At 58.1% G+C, this 21,137-nt stretch overlaps 1 protein-coding gene across 1 annotated transcript in view; it reads right to left on the reverse strand.

Moving 5' to 3' along the window:
• CSPG4 (chondroitin sulfate proteoglycan 4) overlaps positions 1-19,027 on the reverse strand; it is a 28,510-nt gene extending 9,483 nt beyond the window's left edge. Inside the window, exons 1-3 of the mRNA XM_040602415.1 lie at positions 18,899-19,027; positions 4,990-5,153; positions 291-3,872 (exon numbers count right to left, since the gene is read on the reverse strand). Coding sequence (XP_040458349.1) covers positions 291-3,872; positions 4,990-5,153; positions 18,899-18,980 — 3,828 coding nt within the window. The 5' untranslated portion in view covers positions 18,981-19,027. The remainder of the gene's footprint in view (positions 1-290; positions 3,873-4,989; positions 5,154-18,898) is intronic.
• Between the last annotated feature and the right edge of the window lie 2,110 nt (positions 19,028-21,137).

Below are 21,137 nucleotides of genomic sequence, written 5' to 3' on the forward strand. Positions count from 1 at the left end.
GGGGAGACAACGCATGAGTGGGGAGCTGCTGCCTGTGAGGCTGGGCCTGCCCCACGGCCCACCGCTGTGCAATCCCCCGAGACTTTGCTATGGGATGAGCTGCAAGAGTCACCTTCTTGCCGAGGCCGTGCCTGAACCCCACCTCTACCCCTGGGCAAAGCCTGACAGGGGCATGAATCCTTTGCTCTGGGCAGGTGGGAGTAAAATGGAATCCCACTGGTGGTTATCCTAGTTTGGTGGCCAGGGAAGTGATGCAGGCTTGGGGAATGACTAGAGAAGGGGATACTTACCAGTAAGTACTCCTCCTTGATCCCAGCTGCTTCCCCCTGAAAGACGTGGATCTCCTTGTGGTTGACTATGCGCAAGGGGCTGGGATGGGTGTCCAAGAACACAGTGATGGCCAGCGTGTCCTCCACCGCCACCTCGTTTGCTTCTACAGTGAACTGGAGCTCATCCCGGGTGTTCCTGCTCCCGTTGTGGTGGTAGGAGATCTCTCCTGCTAGCAGGTCCCTCTGGGAGAAGGTCACGACCGGCTGCTCCCCTTTCAGCACAGTCCCCCACCTTGGGGGGGTCATTATCAGGAACCGTATCTCTTCATCTGACCTGATGTCCATATTGGTCTCCAGGCTGAGGACAGAGGAGTCGATGCTCCCTCGGCTGCCTTGGTGGATGACTAGACCAGTGTTGTTGACTATTTTGATGTAGGGGTCTGATGCCTGTACTTCCAGGAGGGCCGTGGTTTGGTGGAGGCCATCTGAGACCTGTAGCTGGATCCAGCCCCGGTCAGCCCCCGAATGGACAAAGAGGATCTTCTTCTTCCTCAAGTCATCTTGTGTGAACCGATAGACCTGGTGGCTTCTGTCATCGGCGGACACGATGCTGCCAAACAAAATGTCCTTCCTTGCCAGCACCAGCTGCGTGTCGGAGAAGCCAGAGTCCTTGTCGGTGAAGGCAATGTCATCTGTTGTCAGCAGGTGCTGCCCATTGCGCACCACGTTGAAGACCTTGTTCACTACCTGGACCGGGCTGTGGTCATTGACGGGTTGGATAGAGACCCTGAAAACACCTCTCACCTCCTCCGCATCGGGCTCAGCGCTGCCCTCGCCCTGCCTGGTCGCTACGAAGGGGATGTCATCCTCCAGCGTCTCAGAGTCATCGTGCTGGTACAGCAGCCGGCGGTGGAGGATGTCATCGTTGGTGAACTCCGTGATCTCCTCTCTGGAGGCCGAGCCATGGGATGCAGCCCAGGCCAGCCTCCCGTGCGCTGGCCCCTCAATGACTTCGTAGAGGTAGTCCATGCTGTTCATGCTCTGTACGAACAAGTGGTCCTTGGAGATGACAGCTTGCCCCCCTTCTGGCACAGTCAGGAGGACGTTGGTCAGGGCTGGTGCGTCGGGGTCCCCACCAATGCTGATTGTGTAGGTATAGACAGGAGAGTGCTGCTCACCAGCATGGACGCGAAACTGGAAGGTGTCCTCGGCTTGCTGAGAGTTCCTGATGGTCACGCTGTAGCTCAGGTGGTTCCTTTGCAGGTCATCTTGGGTAAATCCAAAGCCTTCGGTCAGCCTGTTGCCCAGCAGTTCCAGGTTTCCCTTTTTGGGAGCCTGGATTATCATGTAGTGGAAGGGGACTGGGGCGGAGTTTGGATCTTCCAGCATCGCCTCCAGCTCCTTACTGGTGATATTTCTGTGCCGCTTGTTCTTCATCTGGAGGGGGACCATGGTCCTCATCTTAATGGTGGCTCTTTTAATCGTTACAAGAAAGGTGTTGTTTCGCAAGACTTTCTGCCCTACCTGGACTTCGAATCTCAGCTTCTCCACACTGTCTTCCAGGCGGTGCTCCGGGTCTGTGCTGAAATACTGAATGCGCCCTTGCTCCAGATCTTGCTGGTGGAAGGACTCCACTCTTTTCCATTCCCCTCCCATGCTCCCTTGCTTCTGGACCTCACCATACCGTAGGGGCTCTGTGAGGATGTACAGGATGGCGACCCGTTGTTGCACTGCGTTTGTCTCTACTGACAGGTTGGCTGTGGTAATGCGTGCAGCACCTCCTTGGGAGATGGAGAGGCCGGTGTTGTTGCGCAGGTGGATGTCAGGGTCGATGGCGAGGATCCTCAGGGTGGCAATGGGGCTTGGGACTGTGCCGTCACTCACCTGCAAGGTCAGCTGTAAGTTTGTCCCGCTCTGGTGCACGTAGGCTATGTTGCCTGCTTCCAGGTCTCTGCAGGAGAACTCTTCGATGGGCACTCCAGGGTGAAAGTCATACTCCACATAACCCTCCTCCATCTGCTGGCCACCGTGCAGCTGGAATTCAAGGTCATCACAGGACGTGTCATCATCTAGGACCTGCAGGATGTCCGTGGTCAGGTGTTTCCGTGTATGCTTCAGGATTGTCATGTGGTTCCCATGGGGAAAGATCACCTGGGGGGCATCATTGATGGGGTTGATCATGATGGGCAGCAGGTACATCTGCCCCTGCCGCAGGCACTCTGGGACTCCTTGCTGGGCAGTCACTGTCACCTCTAGCATCAGCTGGTCCATGGGCCCCTCGGAGCCGTCGTGGATGTATTTGACTTTCCGATTCACGATGTCCAACAGGGTGAACTTCCTTCTGCTCCTGGACCCAGGAATGTCCAGCTCCAGCTGGCCATGCCTGGGGTCGTTGGTGATGCTAAAGAGGATTTGGGACTGTCGGATGTTTGCAAGGCTCAAGTCTACTGTTGGCTGGGCGTGTTTCCACTCCAGATAGGCCATACCCCCTTCGGAGACAATGAGGGGGCTGACGTGCAACAGCCTGCTGATGTTGGCGAAGGCAGGTGGGAAGCTGTTATCTGGCTGACACGGTTCTGCCACCAGGCCTGGTGCTCCCGACCAGACATCTGGAGGTGTGGAGGTGGGTGCCTCATCCTGCTCATACACCTCATTGTAGTCCCAGTAGTGCTCCTGCTTTCCACAGCCAGATGTGATGTCCTTTGTGATCACGGCATCTTGCAGACTCTGCCTCTGCAGGTTTATCCGCAGGTCCTCCAAGCAGCCAACAAATGAGTTGTTGGTCATGGTCCACACTGAGATGAAAGCAAGATGATGCTCCCTCAGCCTTTGCAAAGCTTTTTCATTCATACCTCCAATGAAGAGATTTCCCTGAAGGTCTAGGTAGTTGTTGATGCCTCGGTTGGACGTGGATGAAGCATAGTAGTCTATTAGGATCTCAAACTTGTGGATGTCTGTGTAGACTTTGACGTAATGCTGCTGCTCATCACTGATGAAGACATTGTTGTGCAGGACGATGATACCGTTCCCCTTCTCAACAAATCCTCTCAGGCGCCCGTTGAAGATCTCCAGGTAGAAGAAGTCATTCTCCAGCCCTGCATGGTAGATGAGGGGTGCCTGGGTGATGCTCGTCATTATCACAAACTCAATGGTCGCTTCCTTCCTTGCATCCCAAGTGGGAAATGCGATGTAGGAGTGTGGTCCCAGGAACCCAAAGGAGTCCTCGGGATCTGCAGAGAACTGCGTGCTGCAGCCTTCCTGGACCTGGTGGAAGATCTTGGAGCTGCCATCAGAGGACAGAGGGGAGAGGACATCCAGGCCATTGAATGTCACTAAGTGGAGGCAACCTCTGAAGGGTGAGCTGGCCTCAGCGAGGTATGGTAGGTCAAGGCTGCCGGTCCCGCCGGCATAGAGGCCATACTGGATGTCCAGCTCCCTTACTGGCCCCGGGATGTCCACAGAGCTGTTGAAGAGGCTGTCAATGGTCAGCATCATCCTGCCATCTTCCACCAGCAGCTCCACATCATGCACCACCAGGTTATTGAGCTGCAGCTCTGCCGGGGACTGCAGGGTCACCTCCTCAGAGCCCAGCTGCAGCCTGGCCTGCAGGAAAGGACACAAAGTGCTCAGCCCAAGCGGGGTGTTATCTGCCACACAGGAGACACCTCTGCACCTACCAGAAATACCCTGTGAAGCATGGACCCGTAGCGTGGGGGCTTGCAGGTGTTTTGGTCCCTCAGTCCACTGCTGTGTGCCCTGCTCCTCCCTCACCCCCCTGTGCATGCCCTCTCTGTCCTGGTCTCTGAATTTCTCTCCTTTTTCACTCATTCTCAGCATATTCCAGTCTGGGGGCTGCTTCCCTGGAGTCTTCCATCTCCCAGTCCCACAGCTGGGCTTTTCCTCTCCCTGCACAGAGGGATTCTGCCAGATGCTGGCTCCGCTTTCCTTGCTCCATCCTTCCCCTGCTGCCTTCCATCCCTGCAACCCGGGCTGCTTCCAGCCCTTGCCCTGGGAGCTGGCAGGGGAAATAGCAGGCTTGGTTCCCCACGCACAGCAGCTTGGAGCCTGCCTAAGTAGAGGGTTGGCTGATGGGCCCTGAGACACATGGTCTGCATTAGGGAGACCTCTGGCCAGCTCCTTGCTTGCTCTCCTGCTTTAGTTCAGATGTGGTTGGTGGCCCAGGCCAGGCTGCAGGACAGAGGCGGGATGTGTGCCTCCGCTGCTCCTGGCACTTTCCCTTCATGGTGGATGCCAACGCCGTAACCACAAAAGGGAATTTTATTCTTCTGTCCTGACCCCTTCCCATGCCCTGGGCTTAGTGTGGTGGGACAGGGGAGACCTCTTCTTTCTCTGGATCCTCGTCTCATCCCTTCTCTTCACTAACCCCGTGCACCCCGAGGGGGCTGTGCACCATGCCTGGCCATGCGATGTACGTGGGGGGCCATTGTCCGGGTGCCTCCATGATGCTCCCCAGCATCACCCCTGGCAGTGGGTGAGGAGCTTCCCCCGTTGGACCCTGTTTCTCTGTATTTAACTGATTCTCCCAGGACTGTGTCCACCCCCTTCTTGAACTCTTAACACCCCCTGGCAGGGGTCCTGGCAGCTTGGCTGTCCACGCTTGTGTCTGGCCCCGTGGGCTGCCCCTCCCTCCTTGCGCTGGATGGAGCCGTGCCCCGTGGACCCCAGCCTGGCCGGGGGAGCGGGGTGTCGGGGTGCTGACCTGCAGGCTGCCGGCTTGCAGCTGGAGCAGGAGGTGGTCGGGCTGGCCGGCGGCCAGGAAGAGCAGCCCGCTGCCCTGGCTGGTGTACAGCTGCAGGCGAAGCCGCACCGTGCGCGAGGCGTCCACTAGTGGCATCTCCACGAAGCCATCCCCGAAGAAAGAGGCTGGGGAGAAAAGCGAGACGGTCAGGTAGGGATGGACACCTCCTGCAAGCCCTGTCCGTGTGGGTGCCGTGATCTGGAGCCTCCCAAGCCCATCCATCGATCCCTCCCCGTTCCCCCAGTGACAGGGTACTGGAGCCCAGCAGCCTGGAAAGACCCTCAGGGGAGCTGGTTTCCCGATTTTCCTGGAGGAAGAGGTTTCTAGGGGCTAGGTGCTGAGGTGGAGGCTGTGTTTCTCGTTGCCCACACAGCATTTTAGAGGAACCTTCTTGTTACATGGTTGGGACAGATGCTGTAGCACCTGCCATCAGGCTGAGTTCCCAAGCACGGGGAGGCGAGCTGCTACCCTAAGGAGTCTTTCCCACTTCCACCACAGCCGTCTCCCTTTGGAAAAACATGAACCCTTCCAGCAGTGGCTGTGCTGTGCCTTGGCTGGATTCCCTGGCTAGTGCCAATCGCTGCCAAAGGGAGAGATGCTGCGTGGGAGCCCTGGGGATACCGCCGAGTCAGCCAACACCACGCTCTGCTCCTCTCCCTATTTTACACTGCTTTCTAACAGCTCTCTGTATCATCCAAACATTGCTGACATCCACCCTTGAAGGTGGCTGCTCCGTCAGTGCCGGAGGAATAAACACGTGTGCCTGCGATCCATATGTGGCTGTGAGACTGTACGGAAACCTCGGCTCAAAGGGGGCGCCTGAAGATGAAGCTGGAACATGTTCAACGCCCAGTATACACCAGCCTTGGAGGGACTCAGCGCAATGGCATGCGGTCACGAAATGAAAGACTGTGTCACAGGGCATATGCGGGAGAAGGCAGAATTAAAAGCACAGGGAGTGGCAAGGCTTAATTTTAGAGTGCCTGTGCTTCTCAGCTGGCTCGACGTGTGTGTGTGCGTTGCACGTATGTTAGATGTATGTGTCTGCAATGCACAGCCACCCATCCTGGTTGGCCCCAAAGCGACCCATGGCAAGGTTAACTCTGCGCTTGCAGGGTGAGGCACAAACACTCAGGGCCTGTAAGGTGGAAATGTTTGGGGAGGATATGTTGGGAGGGGGGTGGGGGGTGTGAGCGTGCGCATTTTCAGTCTCTGTGTAGTCACGGGCTGTAAAGCCTGCCGTGCTTGAGTTTCTATGTGTGGAGCTGTTCTGCTGTACTTCACTTTTGCTCTTGTCGTCAAATCCACCCAGCCGTAGACCCACACCTGGGTTTGGGGTCCCACATGCCATTTGCTAAGGTGCCATGGGGCAGTGGGGGCGAGTGTCTGACTTCTCCGCGGATCCCTGCCCAGCCCATGCTCTCCTCTGGAGGAGGAAGGGATGGAGATGCAGCGCTGGGGTGGAACCAGCCTCCTGCAGTCAGGTCTGGGTGTGAACACCTACGTGTGCTCTTTACAGCTGCGTCCCCAGTTGTGTTTTCCTGTTGCCGAATTTCTGTGGGGCTAAGGGGGGTGGGAACAGGCAGGACGTTGGGCAGGCCCACCCTGCTCCAGCAGGCATGGGGTGAGGCAGCAAGTGAAGACTCAACCCAACAAGAAGCAGCCACAGTCACGGAGGGTGTGAAACGAGCCCATCGTTAGAGGCGATGGTGAGGGTGTGCCTGGCAGGGGCAGAGCTGGAGCGCTCTGCTTTGGCTCCTTGCATCTTCTTCTGAGCTGAGCTGTGCGGTGCCCTGTGTAGGGGGTGTTATTCTGACCCTTCGGGAATGGAGAGACCTCCTTGCCCAGGACACCATGAAAAATCATTTCCTACCACTGGCAGCAGAGGAAGTGTCTCGTCTTTCTCCTGGGGTCTGCGAGAATAATGTGGGTGTTGCAAGGACCGTCACGCCACCCGCCCTGGGCAGGGTAGAAACGGCAGCATGGAAATATCTGGCCCTTGCTGGAACACCAAGCCCTTTGCCCAGCCCTGGGCAGGGCTGCCAGCGCGCCTCACTCAAGCCTGCTCGCTTCCTGGCCTTCGTGCCTGCGGCTGGCATGGGGCACTGTGGCTTCCTTGTCCTCTTCGGCCCAGCCTGTGACTCAGAGGAGCTTTGCTGTTCTTTGCAGGGCTGTGAAGGGCTCTGTCCTCTCCTGACCTGCTCCCTCCTTCCAGTGGTCCTTGCAAAACCGGCCAGCCCTGGCACGCCAAGATGGCCAAGGGCGGTGGGTGCTGCCCCCGGTGCTGCCCGGGGCTCTCGGCGCTGCCTTGTCCCGGTGTTTGGTGAGTAGGAGTGACGTGGCGTATTGCAAAAGAGAATTTTGCGCAGATGCAGACAGCTGTGCGCAGGCCCCAGCAAGGCTGCACACATGCATGCAACACATTGTGGCCCCTGCAGACATTGCATGTACATTATGTGCTGGCTCCCACTGAGGTCCCCCTATGCGTGCATGCTCCGTGCTCCAGCTCCCACTAGGATTTTGCTACATTTCAGTTTTGTGGCTTCCCCTAATCCAAAAAACATGCTCTTCAGATGGGCACAAAGCATCTTCCCTCACAGGGAGGGAAAGCCTTGCTGAGGCTGGACCCACCACCTCTGTCATCCCAGGGGCCGGGCAGCATCTCACCATGGGTGCTGGGGATCATGTTTTGGGGCTGGAGGAGCCGGTCCAGCCCAGCCATGCTGTTTTCCAGTGTGACAAGGGGCAGCAGCTCCTGCAGCCAGCACATTTTGTCCCACCTCCTTTCTCTTGAAGCTGCCAGAGATGCTTTTCTTCTCCTTTGCTCGTAAAACACTAATAAAAATTACTGAAAGCGCGGATGCCCAGGGGAGTGGTGCTGTTTGCTGGGGGAGGGAAGGAGGGACCCTTGCCCGACTCTGGAGGTGCTGGGATTTTTCTCCAGCAGCAGAGCAGTGTGAGTTACTGCTGTTTGTCTTCCCAAATTTCTGCTTTATTTCAGGGCTCTCTTCCTCTGCTCAGCAGCCTGGCCAGGATACAAACACTGCTCAACCTGTGGCATTTCTCTTTCACAAGGGACTTGCAACTTTTCACCTCCTTCTCCCCTCTTCCTTGCCTTCCACATTGCAAAAGATGCAGGAAATACAGCTGGCTGGTTTTGGTTTTTTTTTTTTTTTTAAATGCATTTTGCCTTTAAGGAGCCTCCATGGCACAGGGTGCACCATCCCCATCAATTGCTTGGATGGCAGCTCCGATTTGGGCACGCACAGAGAGAGCAGGGACCCCGCCGGCACCCAGCCCCATCTGATGCAGCCGAGCATCCCGGGATCGCCCCATGGGGATGCACTTCTGTGACTCAAAAGCACCTTTCCCAGGTGACTTAAGGGTGCTGTCATCACATCACAGGCATGTCATTCCCCAAGCCCAGCCTCATCCCTGGATGGAGATGTCTGAGCTGGCCCTTCCTTGCCTGTCATGGGGAGCAGCAGGTCTCCACATTCTGGCTGTGGGTTGGGGTGGGCACCCCGGCCATCCTGCTCATCCTGGCTAAAAATAATCGGTGTTCCCAGCTCACCGTGTCCTGCAGGAAATTGCTGCCCCTGCCTTGCCAGACCGATGGAAAGGCGTTGATGAGGCGAGAGGGGCCTCCGTCACAGTTTCCAAGGAGCCGGCCAGCAGCCAGCAGATTATAGGCTGCACTGTCATTTGGGTTTGGGGTTTGTTTCTTTTTTTTTTTTTTTTTTTTTTTTGCATTGAAAAAAACAAGGAGATGAGCCAAAAGCTCTGAGCAAGGGGCTGGGAGCGAGGCTCCGGGCGTGCTTGGCTCCTCCTGGGGCCGGTGAAGAAGCCAGGGCGCTGTGCGAGCGGATGCTGCCCCAGCACCCTCCCCAGCCACCAGCCACGTGCTGCGGCCGGGGTGCCAGGGCCCCCTCCCCTCACTCCTCCAGCTCAACACACGGTGGGTTTGGCCTCTCCCAATGCTGTTTTTGGCGTTCAGGGAGTTTTTTGGCACCCCAGGCCTGATGTGAGCCGTCTCCAGCAGCCCAGGGAGCAGAGCCCAGCACTGGGCAGAACCACGGAGGGGCAGGGGTCCCGGTCTGCCCAGGAGACTCCGGGCTGGGGGCTCCCGCAGTGCTCCAGGACTCAGCGGGGCTGTTTTGAGCTTTCCTCCATGCTTTAACATCTCGGCGCACAAACTTCTCCTACCTCCTCCCCAGCACGCAGAATGATGGAGGAGCCAACTCCCAGCCCAGGCAAGGGAAAGTGCTTGCAAAGCTCAGCACAAGGGTTTGCAGAGCGGACTGGCGCTGGATGTGCGAGTTTTTTGGAGCAGGGAGATGTCCCCTCGGTGTGCAGAGGGAAATGCGAGCTGGTGGATAGATGCCTTCCCTGCCCTCAGGCTCCGACCCCAGCTTGGGGCATCCCCAGTCCTGCTGCAGGACAGCTGGATGCATTTTGGGGTGTGCATGGAGGGGTGCGTTGGTGCATGGGGGACACAAACAAGTCCCCGAGGAGCTGCAGGGGCTCCTGTCGCTCTGCCTGGAGGAGGATGCTGAGGCTGGGGAGGAAGGATCAGGGCAAACCCTGCTGGGGAGAGGGGCACAGCGCCGGGGAGGGGCTGGCTGCTCAACAACGTTTCATTCAGGCTGTGGTGGGGGGCAGGTGGGGGCCAAGGCTGGTGGCCCATGTGTGTTTGCAGGGAGAGGACTGGAATTCATTAAAGTTGCTCTTTAATTACCAGAGTGGGTGCCAGGAGAGCCCGGTGCAGACACACGGGGCCCACTGAAAGCCTCTCTGTCTTTGCAGCCGCTTCCCGCCCTGGCCACACCGGTTTTCTGATGGTGGAAAAACAGCCGGGGAGTGAAGGCTCCTTGTTGCCCGAACAGCCCCGGGCTTGTGCGGCCGCTGGTGCAGCCCAGCCCGCCGGCCGCCCCCCTTCCTGCCCGCCGGCCGGTGCCAACAAGCAGCCCCTGTGTCCATGGCATGCCCTGTGCTGCTGAGCCCCCCTGGCACGGGGTGCTGCCAGGATGCCCCATGGCCAGCCTGGTGCATTCCTCCTCCACAGCATCAGGAGCTTGTTTTGAGGCCCTCTGAGTTGTTTAGGGTTGTTTTTGTATTTTAATGACTTTATAAGGTAGTGAGCAAGCTCAATGCTAGCCATGCTGTACTGCACCCACCCGCTGTGTAAACAGTGGAGGGGCTGGAGGGATGCAAACACCAGGGGGGATGCAAACACCAGAGGGGCTTAGAGGCAGCCGCCCAGGCTGGGGGATGCTGCTTGGCAGCTTGAAGCCCTCCTGGCCCCCTTGCATCTTGTGCATGAACTCCTGTCACCACTCCCAGTACAGGAGGGTGGGCAGGACCAGCCATCCTGCCTGCGTCCTCGTGGGTGGCCCCGGGGTTTGGTGTCCCTAATCCCCAGCCTGGCTCTGCGATGCCCAGCAGGACCCACAGCCCCCTGTGCCCTGGCTGCATCCCGGGTGGTGGCAGGGCTGGGCTGTGACCCTGTCCCCACGTGGGGCAGAGGGGCTGGGGGAGGAAGGGAGCAGATGGGCTTTCTGAGAAAGGCTTCATTATGTTACACATTCCCTCCGTTTTACGGCGTGGTTTTATTTATGGCTGGGGAAGGAAATGACCAGCCTGTGAGGCAGGCTAAGGCAAACACAGCCACGGCGGAGCAGCCCTCGGGTCTGGCTGGGGCTTTGCCGGGAGGAGGGAGTGCCGGGGGGAGGGGGGGGGGGGACGGACACGACACGCCTGGGGGGCTGCTGCCTTCGGGGATGCCCAGAGACCTGAGCGGGTGCCTGGGTGCAGCAGGAGGGCTGAGCACCCCCTGGGTCTCTGTCAGCGAGGCAATCCCAGTGCAGTGCAGTCAGGTCACACCTGAGCTGGTCTTGGGCTGCGGTGACCGCATCCAAGCCCAGTGGGGACCCTGGGGACACCCCATGGTCCCTCTTGTGCTGGCAGGACCTTCCTCCACAGGCAGCGGGGCTGCCTCCAGGGTGGGCTCGGGCATCTGGGGTGGGGCAGACCCAGCCCAGCCAGCAGCCCCTGCCCTGGCACAAACCTCTCCCTGCTCTCCTGCTCCTGGGATTTAGCCTCAAGATTTATGGGGTGGGGTGTCATCGGCACGGATCCATCCCTGGTGTGATAGCTCCCGGCACAGAGGATGGCTTTTTTTCTTTATCCCCACTTCCAGGTTTTATCCCCCACAGCTCCAGACGGTGATTGCAGCTCCCACATCCCGAGCCAGGCCTGTGCGTGCTTTTCAAACCCCGGCAATAGGAATGAGAGCTCCAGTTCTCGCCTCCCACCCTCCACCTGGCCCTCCCTCGCAGCGGGGCCCCCCAGGGCCAGGGCCGGTGCTTTCCAGGAGTGCCGGCCAGCGGAGATTGCTGGAAAGCAACACCCGGGAAACCGCCAGCAAAGCCACGGCCCATCACCCTCCTTGGAGCTGCCCACCACAAAGTGCTTGCCAGAAGTGGCCATCACCCTTGTTTTGGATGTGGGAGGAGAGCCCCTGGGCTGGGGTGCTCTGCTTTGCCCCCATCCCATCCCGCTGGCCCCGGCTTCCCAAAGCGGATTGTCCGCCCCTACCTCTGGCTGCGCTGCGCCGCTTTGAAACCCTCCGCCTGTGTTTATTAATTCAGTTCCTCTCCCCGTCCCCCTGCCAGCTGCTCTCCTGCTCGCCTTCCCCTGGCTCCTGCCTGACAGCTTTGGGGGAAAAAATGCCTTTTTGCAGCCCATGGACTTTGGGTGTCAGGGGAAAACGTCTTCCCTGTTGATGCTGTGCTGCCTGGGAGAGGGGCTTGCCGTAGCACCCCGTGTCCTGCCAGCCCTTGACCCCCTGCCCCACGCGTGTGCCTGCTCCTGCCTGCCTCCCCCATCCTCAAGAAGGAGCTGCTATAGCTGGAGGCCATAAAGCAGGGTCCAGGAGGCTTGGCTGGGGTTCTGGAGCTCCAACCCTCGTTTATCCAGCGTGGTTTTACGATGATTCAGGCAGCCCTAAAGCTGATGGTATTTCCTGCGCTCTCCTGCTGGACCAGCTGCAGAGCCACGGAGGGGAGGGCAAGGAGCAAATAGCTGGCACTGGCCACGGCCCGGCCGCACGGCGGCTGCATCCCGCATCCCCGGGGCGAGCACCCCCGCAGCCTGGCGGGAGCGGGAGCCGGAATGGAGAGCTTTTAATGACGTGTGCCTAAATGGCTCTGGAGGGACTTAAGGAATAAGCCTGAGCTGGAAGCGGCGGTTAGAGTGTTTGCCCTGGGAAGCAAAGCGGGGGGAGAATGTGGGAGGATTTGGGGAAGCTCAATGGGGCTTTTGTGCCGTCCCCTGCAGCATGACTCAAGCTTGCTCAGACTTCTGCTGCCAGGAGAAGTTGGCCTGGAAATATTGTATCAGCCCCAGAGGACGTGGTTTCCAAACCATCCCAAGTCGGGTTTTGTTCTATTTTTTTCCCCTTCTCTTTCTTTTTCTTTCTCCCAAGCCGTCTCCCCCTCTCTCACTGGCTGGCAGGTTTTCCAGCTCCACCCTGCACATCCAGACTCCCGCTCTCACAGCTTTCCGTATTACCCCTGCTCCATGCCCCCTGCTTCCCACCCGGCGAGGGAAGGGCTTGCAGAGCTGTGGGAGGGCGTGTGGTGGCACATGAGGGACAATCCCAGCCAGCACTGGAGGAGCAGGGGGACGCCGGGGGAAGCCAGAGCTGGAGGCTGGGTTCCTGGGGAGCGGGGCACTCAGGGCGCACATCCCACCTGCAGATCCCTGAATCCCATCCCTGCGCACCCGGCAGAGCTGGTGCCCATTCCTGAGCCCATCTCCAGTGCCGGTGGGGGGAAGGAGCCTTCCTGGGAGCCGGCGGGGTGAGCGTGGCCGGGGGATGCTCACAGGCATCCCTGGAACGGCTCGGTGTTACCGGAGAGATCCTCGCCTGCTGTCAACAAACAGTGCGGCCACCGCTGGAGAGGGGCCTGTTTCCAGCCGCCCAGGCTCAGCCGTTTCCCAGCCTTGCTCATGCCAAACGGCTTTTGAAGTGCCAAGATCAGGGAGCTGGCGGCCAAAGCTGGGGTGAGGCGGGGATGGGTGGGCACGAGCGGCGCACAGAGGGAGATGCTGAAGCTCTGCCAGGAGCTACCTGCCGGCTTCAATGTCAGCATCCAGCGCTGCCCTCAAGGTTAGGGAAGGAGCTTTTCAAATGTGCAGCTTGGGGCGGTCTGGCCATAGCCGTGCTGGCAGGGCAGCACCTGCAGCACCCGCAGCACCCGCAGCACCCAAAGCATCCGCAGCACCCACAGCACTCACAGCACGCACAGCACGCACAGCATCCTGCGGGGCTGCAAGGGCTGTGGCCGGCGTGCACTTTGGGTGATGCTGGGTGCTGTGAGGGGCAAAGAAAAGTGTCTCCAAAGGCAGGGAAGGGTGTTTGCAGTGTGGAAGGGGAGTATTTTCTGCTCCTCTGGGGCTGACATGCTAAATCGTTTGCCTTGCAGTTCTAACTGCGAAGAAAATAACTATTTTCTTTTTTCTCCCTTTTCTAGAACAGAAATTTCTGCCTCTTCTCTTCTCTTCTCTTCTCTTCTCTTCTCTTCTCTTCTCTTCTCTTCTCTTCTCTTCTCTTCTCTTCTCTTCTCTTCTCTTCTCTTCTCTTCTCTTCTCTTCTCTTCTCTTCTCTTCTCTTCTCTTCTCTTCTCTTCTCTTCTCTTCTCTTCTCTTCTCTTCTCTTCTCTTCTCTTCTCTTCTCTTCTCTTCTCTTCTCTTCTCTTCTCTTCTCTTCTCTTCTCTTCCTCTCCTCTCTCTCCCCATCCTTTTGGAGGTTCCCCTCCCTACCCTGCCTCCCCCTCCCCACTGCTGTTATCCCCCTGGCTTTTCCATCTATGAGAAACAGACAGCGGGGTGATGTTTATAGAGAAAATAAATGCCTGCTCTATTTCTAGAGTGGGGAAATGTATAGCTGGCCGCGTGGGGCTGTGGGGGTGTGGAAGCGGGTTCGCACATCCCCTCCCAGGGCTGCGGGGTGGGACAGGAGGCTTTTCTCAGCCTCATCTACCTCGGGCCAAGACTTCCCTCTCTTCTCCCCAACTCCCAGAGGAAATGACCCTGGTGGGCCCAGAAATTTCTGTGGGATGGGATGCAGAAAACCTTGAAGCCCAGCTGAACCCTGGCCAGAGGCTGGGAAAGGGAATAGGAAATTCCTCCTGAACCCCCCTTGCTTTCTGCCTGTGTGCTGGGGAGCACCGGGGGGGCTTACAGCATGATAACAGGTGGGGAGCATCCATTAACATGCCTGGGGATGGCACTGCAAACAGCTGGGGGCTCTGACCCCAAACCCCCTCTCCCCTCCCCATCTCGCCCTGCCTGCCCACAGAAGGAAGGAAAAACAACCACGTGAAAGCCAAGATTTGGGCAAAAGCAGCAGCAGGGATTCACGGGGGCCGCCTCGAGCTGACTCACAGCCCATGACTACTCCTTGAAGAGTCAGTGAGTCATGGTGATGGGTGAATGTTACTTTTCTGTCCCCTTGGCTTGGAGGCACATGATGGGACCGGCTACCTCCAAACAGTGCTGTTTGCCCCATGACTTTCTCCACTCCCATTAATTTTTGGCAGTGCCCTCCCTTCCCCGGGACATTTTCTGTCTGCTACTGTGTCTGTCCGGCTGTCAGGCAGCCAAGAGCAGCCGTTGGGCGCAGGGCAGCTCCCAGAGGTATTGCACGGAGCAATGCATGACTCGCAAGGGTGACACACCCCGGGGAGGAAGGATGGAAAATGGGAATTTTTTACCCTCTTGGATCCAGGGCACGGGACATAAACATCTTTTACCCCACCCGCTGCCGGCTGGCAGGAAGATGCTCGGAGGCCCTAGTTGGTCAGTTCTGAGAATGAGTGACAGCAAACGAGTGACAAACTGGGTGGCAAACCTGCATCCTGCCCATCCCGGGCTCAGGAGGAGCTGTAGCAGTCCTGCTTCTCTGGTTTTAAGCCCGCTTTGCAGAACCCCAAGCTGCCCCAGCTCTGGGCTCTCCTTTGCAAAGCAGCCCTTGGCTTTGGAGTGGAGCAAAGTGGGTTCTCTCGTTCTGGCACCTTAACGAAAAGTCTTGGGTCCATTTGCAAACTTCACAAGTAAAATGACCATCATGCAGGCATGTCTACTTGCATGTCTATGGCCGCAGCATCTCAGGGAGAAAAATCATAACATTTTTCTCTTGACCTCAGTTTTTCTGTTACATTTAGCCTAGGAAAACTCGGCGTGGCACCCCATCCACATGCAGCATGGCAATGTGCAACCAAGCACCGGGCATGATGGAGACTGTTCAGGGAAGGGCTGGCTTGGGAATGATGGGTCTCTGATGGACTCGCTCTGTGTCTCTAGGAGGTTTGGAGATACGGGGTGGAGAAGGGACTGGCTGCAAACCGGGCTGCGCGGCAGGCAGACCTGCCTTGTAGCTGCTGGGGTGGCTTGGGAACGTGGAAATGGCCTGGGACGGCCAGGCAAGAGCTGGGAAGTGTACAAATATGAGCCAAGGAGTTTCTAGGACTTTCCTGGCTGAAGGCTGGGGGTGATGCTGATGCCTGGGGAGTCTGGCTTCCCAAAAAGGAGATAAGCCAGAGCCCAGCTTCTCCAGGCACCTGGAAAGGGCCACGGGAGCAGCCCCTGGGAGCCGAGGCTGGGCTGAGCCAACGCCTGTTGCGAACAGTCTGTGCTTTGAGCTTTATTTAGGCACACAGACAGCATTAGCCTACTGCCTCCGAAGTCCTGTTACTGTCCAGCCTTCAACCTGACGTTAGTTCCTCCGGGTGAGCTTAACCCTGTCCTGCGATCTTGGAGGAATGCGCTTATTATATATTTGCCCACAGCCCTCTGTTGCTAAATATAAGAGTGAGACGAGAATATTCCTCCCTGATTCCCACGATACCAGTTTGCATTCTGCCTCCTTTTCAGCCTTTTTCCTGTTCTTTCCCATCAGCTGGAAACTTTTCCAGCTGCTTGGAGCTATGACCTCAAAACATGTGGCGCATTCACAAAAAAGAAAGGTTGAATAAATCTGTCGGATTTCCAAAAGTGGAGGAGAGGAACAGCCGAGGCGGCTCCCTAGAGCTGACCACCCCGGATAAGGCAGGAGGGGTCCTGGCTGGGTATGCTGGGGCAGACACGGTTCCCCCCCCCATGGGCAGGTACCCTACGTGGGGCAGCCATGGACAGGCAGGGGTCCGCTCGCCTCCCCCCATCACCACTGCTGGGGGTCCACCCGAGACTTGGGGGGGTTGCATTTTTTGGCACCCCATTGCTGGAAGCTCGGGGTGAACACTGCTCACAGGGACCCTACGCATCAGATTCCCCCTTACTCCCCATCCCTCCTCATTACAGACCCCCAGCAAGAGGGTTTTTGGGGAAGGGGAGCTCAGCCTGCGGGTGACCTCACTGGGAACCGGAGGAGAGCCAGGATGTCTAAAAACAGTTTACTAAAGCTTCACACTCAGATGTCAAGAGGACAAGTTTTATGAGTGTTTTTTCTTTTTGATATAATCTTGTATTTGTTGATGTGCGTGATGACTGTTTCCATTTCAGGCTGGGCAGAAAGCCCAAGCCCCTGAACCTGGGGTCGGAGGCAACACAAAACACAGGTTTTGCCCCTAAAAATGAGCCTGTCCCCTGCCCCGTGCCCGGCATGCTGCTGCTGGGTGCTGTGGCTCTCCCTGATGGGGATGGAGTGATGTCCCAGGGCAGGCTGCCTGTGGGAACACCTGGCACCAGCACTGGTGGTCTCAGCAGGGATGCTGCCAAGGGGAAGGAGCTTGAGGGAAGCTGGTGCCCAAACCCGGGGTCACGCCTGGCACATCTGCTTCGGCCAGGGGCAGAAATAGTCCCCAGCATCAGAAAATGGGTGTAAAACCTCTTTCCTTTCCCAGCCCTGCAGGTCTGTGCCAGGCAGATGCCTGTTGATCTGTGGAGCCGTGCCCCGGCCATAGGTGGTGTTACCTGGGGGGAATGTGGGGGTGTTGGCAGATGCCACTGAAAGCCACGTGCTGGTTTTTGGGGTTGCTTCAGCCTGTTCACCGTGAAAGAGCTTGGGAGCGCCAGGGCAGCCCCCAGGAGCAGGGCCCATCCTGGACACCCAAGCAAGCAATAGTTCTGCATAGTGAAATCCCTGCCTGGGATGGAAAGGTCGGGGCTGGAAGGAAGAAGACCACTCTGTTCATTAACAAAAGGGATTTTTTTTTTCCACTCAGCTTGCCAGGCATCTTCCTATTTTGGTGCATGAAAAAAAAAAGGAACGAGTCCAGAGGGAAGGAGAGGAGTGTGTCCTGGAGGCCACCTGCTTGCTGGGGAGGGAATGGGGACAACAAGGGACCTGCAGGGATCTTGCAGGTGCGGAGAGCCACAAGGCTGGGCTCTGGGATCATCCTCATCCTCAACACAGGCTCGAACGCACCAGATGGGTGGGGAGCAAATGACCAGAGGTGGTCAGCTGTTCCTTTGGAAACTGCTTGGAGCAAGCTCCTGACCCACTGTCGGTCAGAGCCCCAGCGCCCAGGAGGAGGTTTGGGGAGGAGAAACTGCTCAGTGAGATATTATATTATTTTTTGGGTGAGTTAGGGAAAAAAAAAGTGCTTTTTAAATTCCCTTCACTTCTGAAGCTGTGGACACTGCTGACCTGGAGCAAATGACCCTGCGTGCAACTTGGAGGGCCAGGCTCAGGCACAGACATGTCCCAGGCAGGATGAGACCCGTGTCCATGCCCTGCAGAGCCTGCTGAGGCTCAGACAAGGTACAAGCATCCCAGAGCAGGGGAGGGAGCAGGAGGCAGAAGGCGCAGGGAGGAGGCACAGGGTGGGACCAGGGCTGCGGGATGGCTGTTGGGATGCTGAGGCAGGGCACACCACCGTGCCAAGAGCTGTGTGGTCAAACCTGGCCACTGCCTGGGGAAAGCTGGGTATAAATCACCCGCCCTGCTCCGCACCCAGCCCATGCCCTGCAGTAACCCCTCTGCCCAGCTCTGTCCCCGTGCAGCAGCCAGCAGCCCCTGCCCTCCCTGCTGCCTGAGGCCAGCCTGTCCTGTGGCACCATGGATCCTTCTCCTGGCCCTCACCCGGGGATGGTCCCTGGTGCCCCATCACCTGAGGGGTGATCCTGCAACCCTCTGGAGCTGTGCTGGCAGGAGCGGCAGGTCCCCCACCTCATGCACCCAGCTGCCCGGCGTGCACAGGACGGAGCTGGGAGGCGACACACACCCAAGCAAATGCTGCCCAGTTCCATCCTTCCCACCGGCACCATCCAAGCTCCTGCTCCTCGGATGATGAGCGGGGCTGCCCTCGCAGATGGCTGCTGTGGCAAGGCCAGACCTGGGCAGGGAGGGCTGGCTGTCCCCACTGGGGTGCAGGACGTGCCAGTGCCCCGTCCCCATGGTGCAGGGCTTTGGCAGAGCAGGGAAAGGTGCCTTTCTCCCGTGGGCTGCTCACGGCGTACACCAAAGCCCTGTGGCTGCTTGCATGTGTGCGGGGAGTGAGCCCCATCCCAGCCAACACCACGTTTGCGTGTGCCCTGGAGGAAAGCATCAGGCACAGCCAGGGTACACAGCACCCTGAGAGCCATGGTGGGGGAGCAGCCCTGCTCCGTCCCTTGGCTTTCCCCGCAGGACAACCTGGCCAAAACACCCTGCCTGAAAACAGGCAGCTGCCTCGCCTTGCTCCTGCCAGCTTGGTGACAGGACCCCTGCACCGTGGGGAGGGACAGCATGCATCCATGGGTGCCCACACTGTTCCCTGCTGAGTCCCCATCCCTCCCAGCCCACGCTGTGCACCCGAAGCTGAGCCTCATCCCACTGGTTTCTCCCCGCTCCATCCCCCGGGTGGGCTGGCGGGACGGGGCTTACCTCCGGCCGGGGGTCCTGCGCAGATGGGCTGGCAGGCCAGCAGCAGCAGCAGCAGCGTGGCGATGCCACCTTGGGCACCCATGGTGTCCCCCAGGGCTGGAGCAGCACTCGGGCTCCGGGCACGGCACAGCCTCCACCAGCGCCTGCTCCCAAGCGCCTGCTGCTACTACTATATTTAATAAAACGGAGCGAGGGAGGGACCCGTAACTTCTCCCGCCTGTCAGAAAGGAGGAATTCGCTCATATTACAAAGTCAATTTTCTCTCTTAAAGGGCTAGAGGCTCCCACCCGCCACCCACCCACTGCTCAAAGCACCCTTGTTCGTGCTGGGGCGAGGCGAGGGCGGAGCAGCCGCAGCGGGCAGGAGCTGGACACGGGGTGCGACGGGTGGCTCCGGTGACACCCCTGCTCCTGGCAAAGCGGGGGACCCATGGCTCTCCCCGGCACCAGGCACTTTTGGGGGAGCAAAACCAGCTCCTGGTGTCTGCGCAGACCCAGATGGGTGGCGGGGTCCCGAAGCCGTGTTGCCCATTGCTGGCTGTTGTCCCTGGGCAGCCAGCCTGCCTGCTGCTGTGCTGCCTTCCCTGCTGTCTGCCAAAGTGGCTCGCCAAGCCCCACGCCTCTCAGCAGGACTGAAGGCGATTGGGATGATCCTCAGCCCTGGGGGTTTACTAACAGCCCAACTACGCTAGCATGGCACTGCGGAAAGAGCTTTTCAGTTTCTCCCCCTGGAGCAAAGCTGATGCCGCACGTGTTCAGGATGAGGCCACAACCTTCCAGAGATGCAGCATCCCGCACAGCCTGGGTCCCTGCTCCTTGCCCCGCAGAGTCCCAGCAGGTTTTGGGGCTCTCCTTGCTTACAGCATAGCTTGCCTCCCATATCTCCATCCCCCTCCAAAGCTGCCCCTGGCCTCCTTGAATCTTGCACAGCACACCCCTCCTTCCTCTTGGATGTCTGTATTTCAGGTCCTTTTTCCCCTGTGTCATGTTTCACTGATGGATTACATGCGGCTTGTTTCCTGCAGGTTTATTTCTAACCTCTTTAGGGCCCTTGGTGTGACTTCACTGTCTTTGGCAGTGTTTGCAACACCTTCCAGCTTACAGTCATCTGCAAACATAATTAATTTGTTGTTTACTCTTTCTTTCAGATCATTAATAAAGGCATTAAATAAACCTGGGATGTGCCGTTTTCTCAGTAACTTTTTATGAGTAATTGTCAGGGGCTCAGTAAGTTCATTAGCTAATTCTATTTAGTCTGGGGGTTACATATTATCCAGACTTGCTGATTTGTACAGATTCAATTTTGCCAAGTATTCCCTTTCCTGCTCTTTATCTTGAGATCTACTGAGGACCTCTGTGTTGCTTTGCTGCCTGTCCTCAGTGGTCCCCCTTCCTTTGCCTCGTTAAGGGCAGATTGAGTGATAGAGGTGTGCGGGGTTTGGCCTCCGGGTGGATGTTTGATCTTGACTGTTTCCATCATAATTGTGGCTAACAGGCAGGCTGGTGTGTCCACTCCTTTCCTGCCTGCTTGGCGCAGGAGGTCCCACTCAGCTCTCTGAAAGGATGCGCCAGGACCGCCTCCAACCCATCAGTAAGCATCCGTGGGTTTGCTCCTGGCTCCTGGTCCCCAGGCTTGCCTTGCACCCTGTGGCACAGGGATGAGCCACCGTTTGCCAGGGGAGCATCAGCCTCGGGCAAGGGCAGCAAGTACAGCTTAAGCAAGAAGACAGGTCCAGGCACCCTGAGCATCCATCACCCGGCACTGACTGGGAGGAGGCTGGTGGGAAAATATCAGGGACAAACCTGGCCACTGTGAGGACAGAGTAAAACCTTCACTGCTTTTTTTATTATTTGTTTTGTTTTTCCCTCTCCTCCAATAAGAAAGTACAACCTCTTGTTGAAACCTCCTGTGTTATCCAGAGATATGTCCCCACCAAGTCCCTGTGGCAATGCAGCCGCTCGTGCCGCAGGCTGCTACGGCTGCCCCCCTTGCCGGAGCCCCCGAGCGCAGCCCCATGCCCCACATCTGGCCAGCACATTTGCTCTGCCTCAGCCAGGCCCTGGTGACAGCTGGGGATTTGTTTTTCCCTTTCCGAGCCAACATCTGGCCGAGCAGTGGCGGGGCAGAGCCAGCGTGGAGCGGTGCCTTCGCTCTTCGGGCAGGGCTGGCAGCCTGGCTCTGCACTGAAACCCACTGCGGCACTGCTGCGGCGGGACCCTCGCCCTCCCCCCCCTTGAAA

Source organism: Falco naumanni, chromosome 7 (genome assembly GCF_017639655.2).
Source record: "Falco naumanni isolate bFalNau1 chromosome 7, bFalNau1.pat, whole genome shotgun sequence".
NCBI classification, from domain to species: domain Eukaryota; kingdom Metazoa; phylum Chordata; class Aves; order Falconiformes; family Falconidae; genus Falco; species Falco naumanni.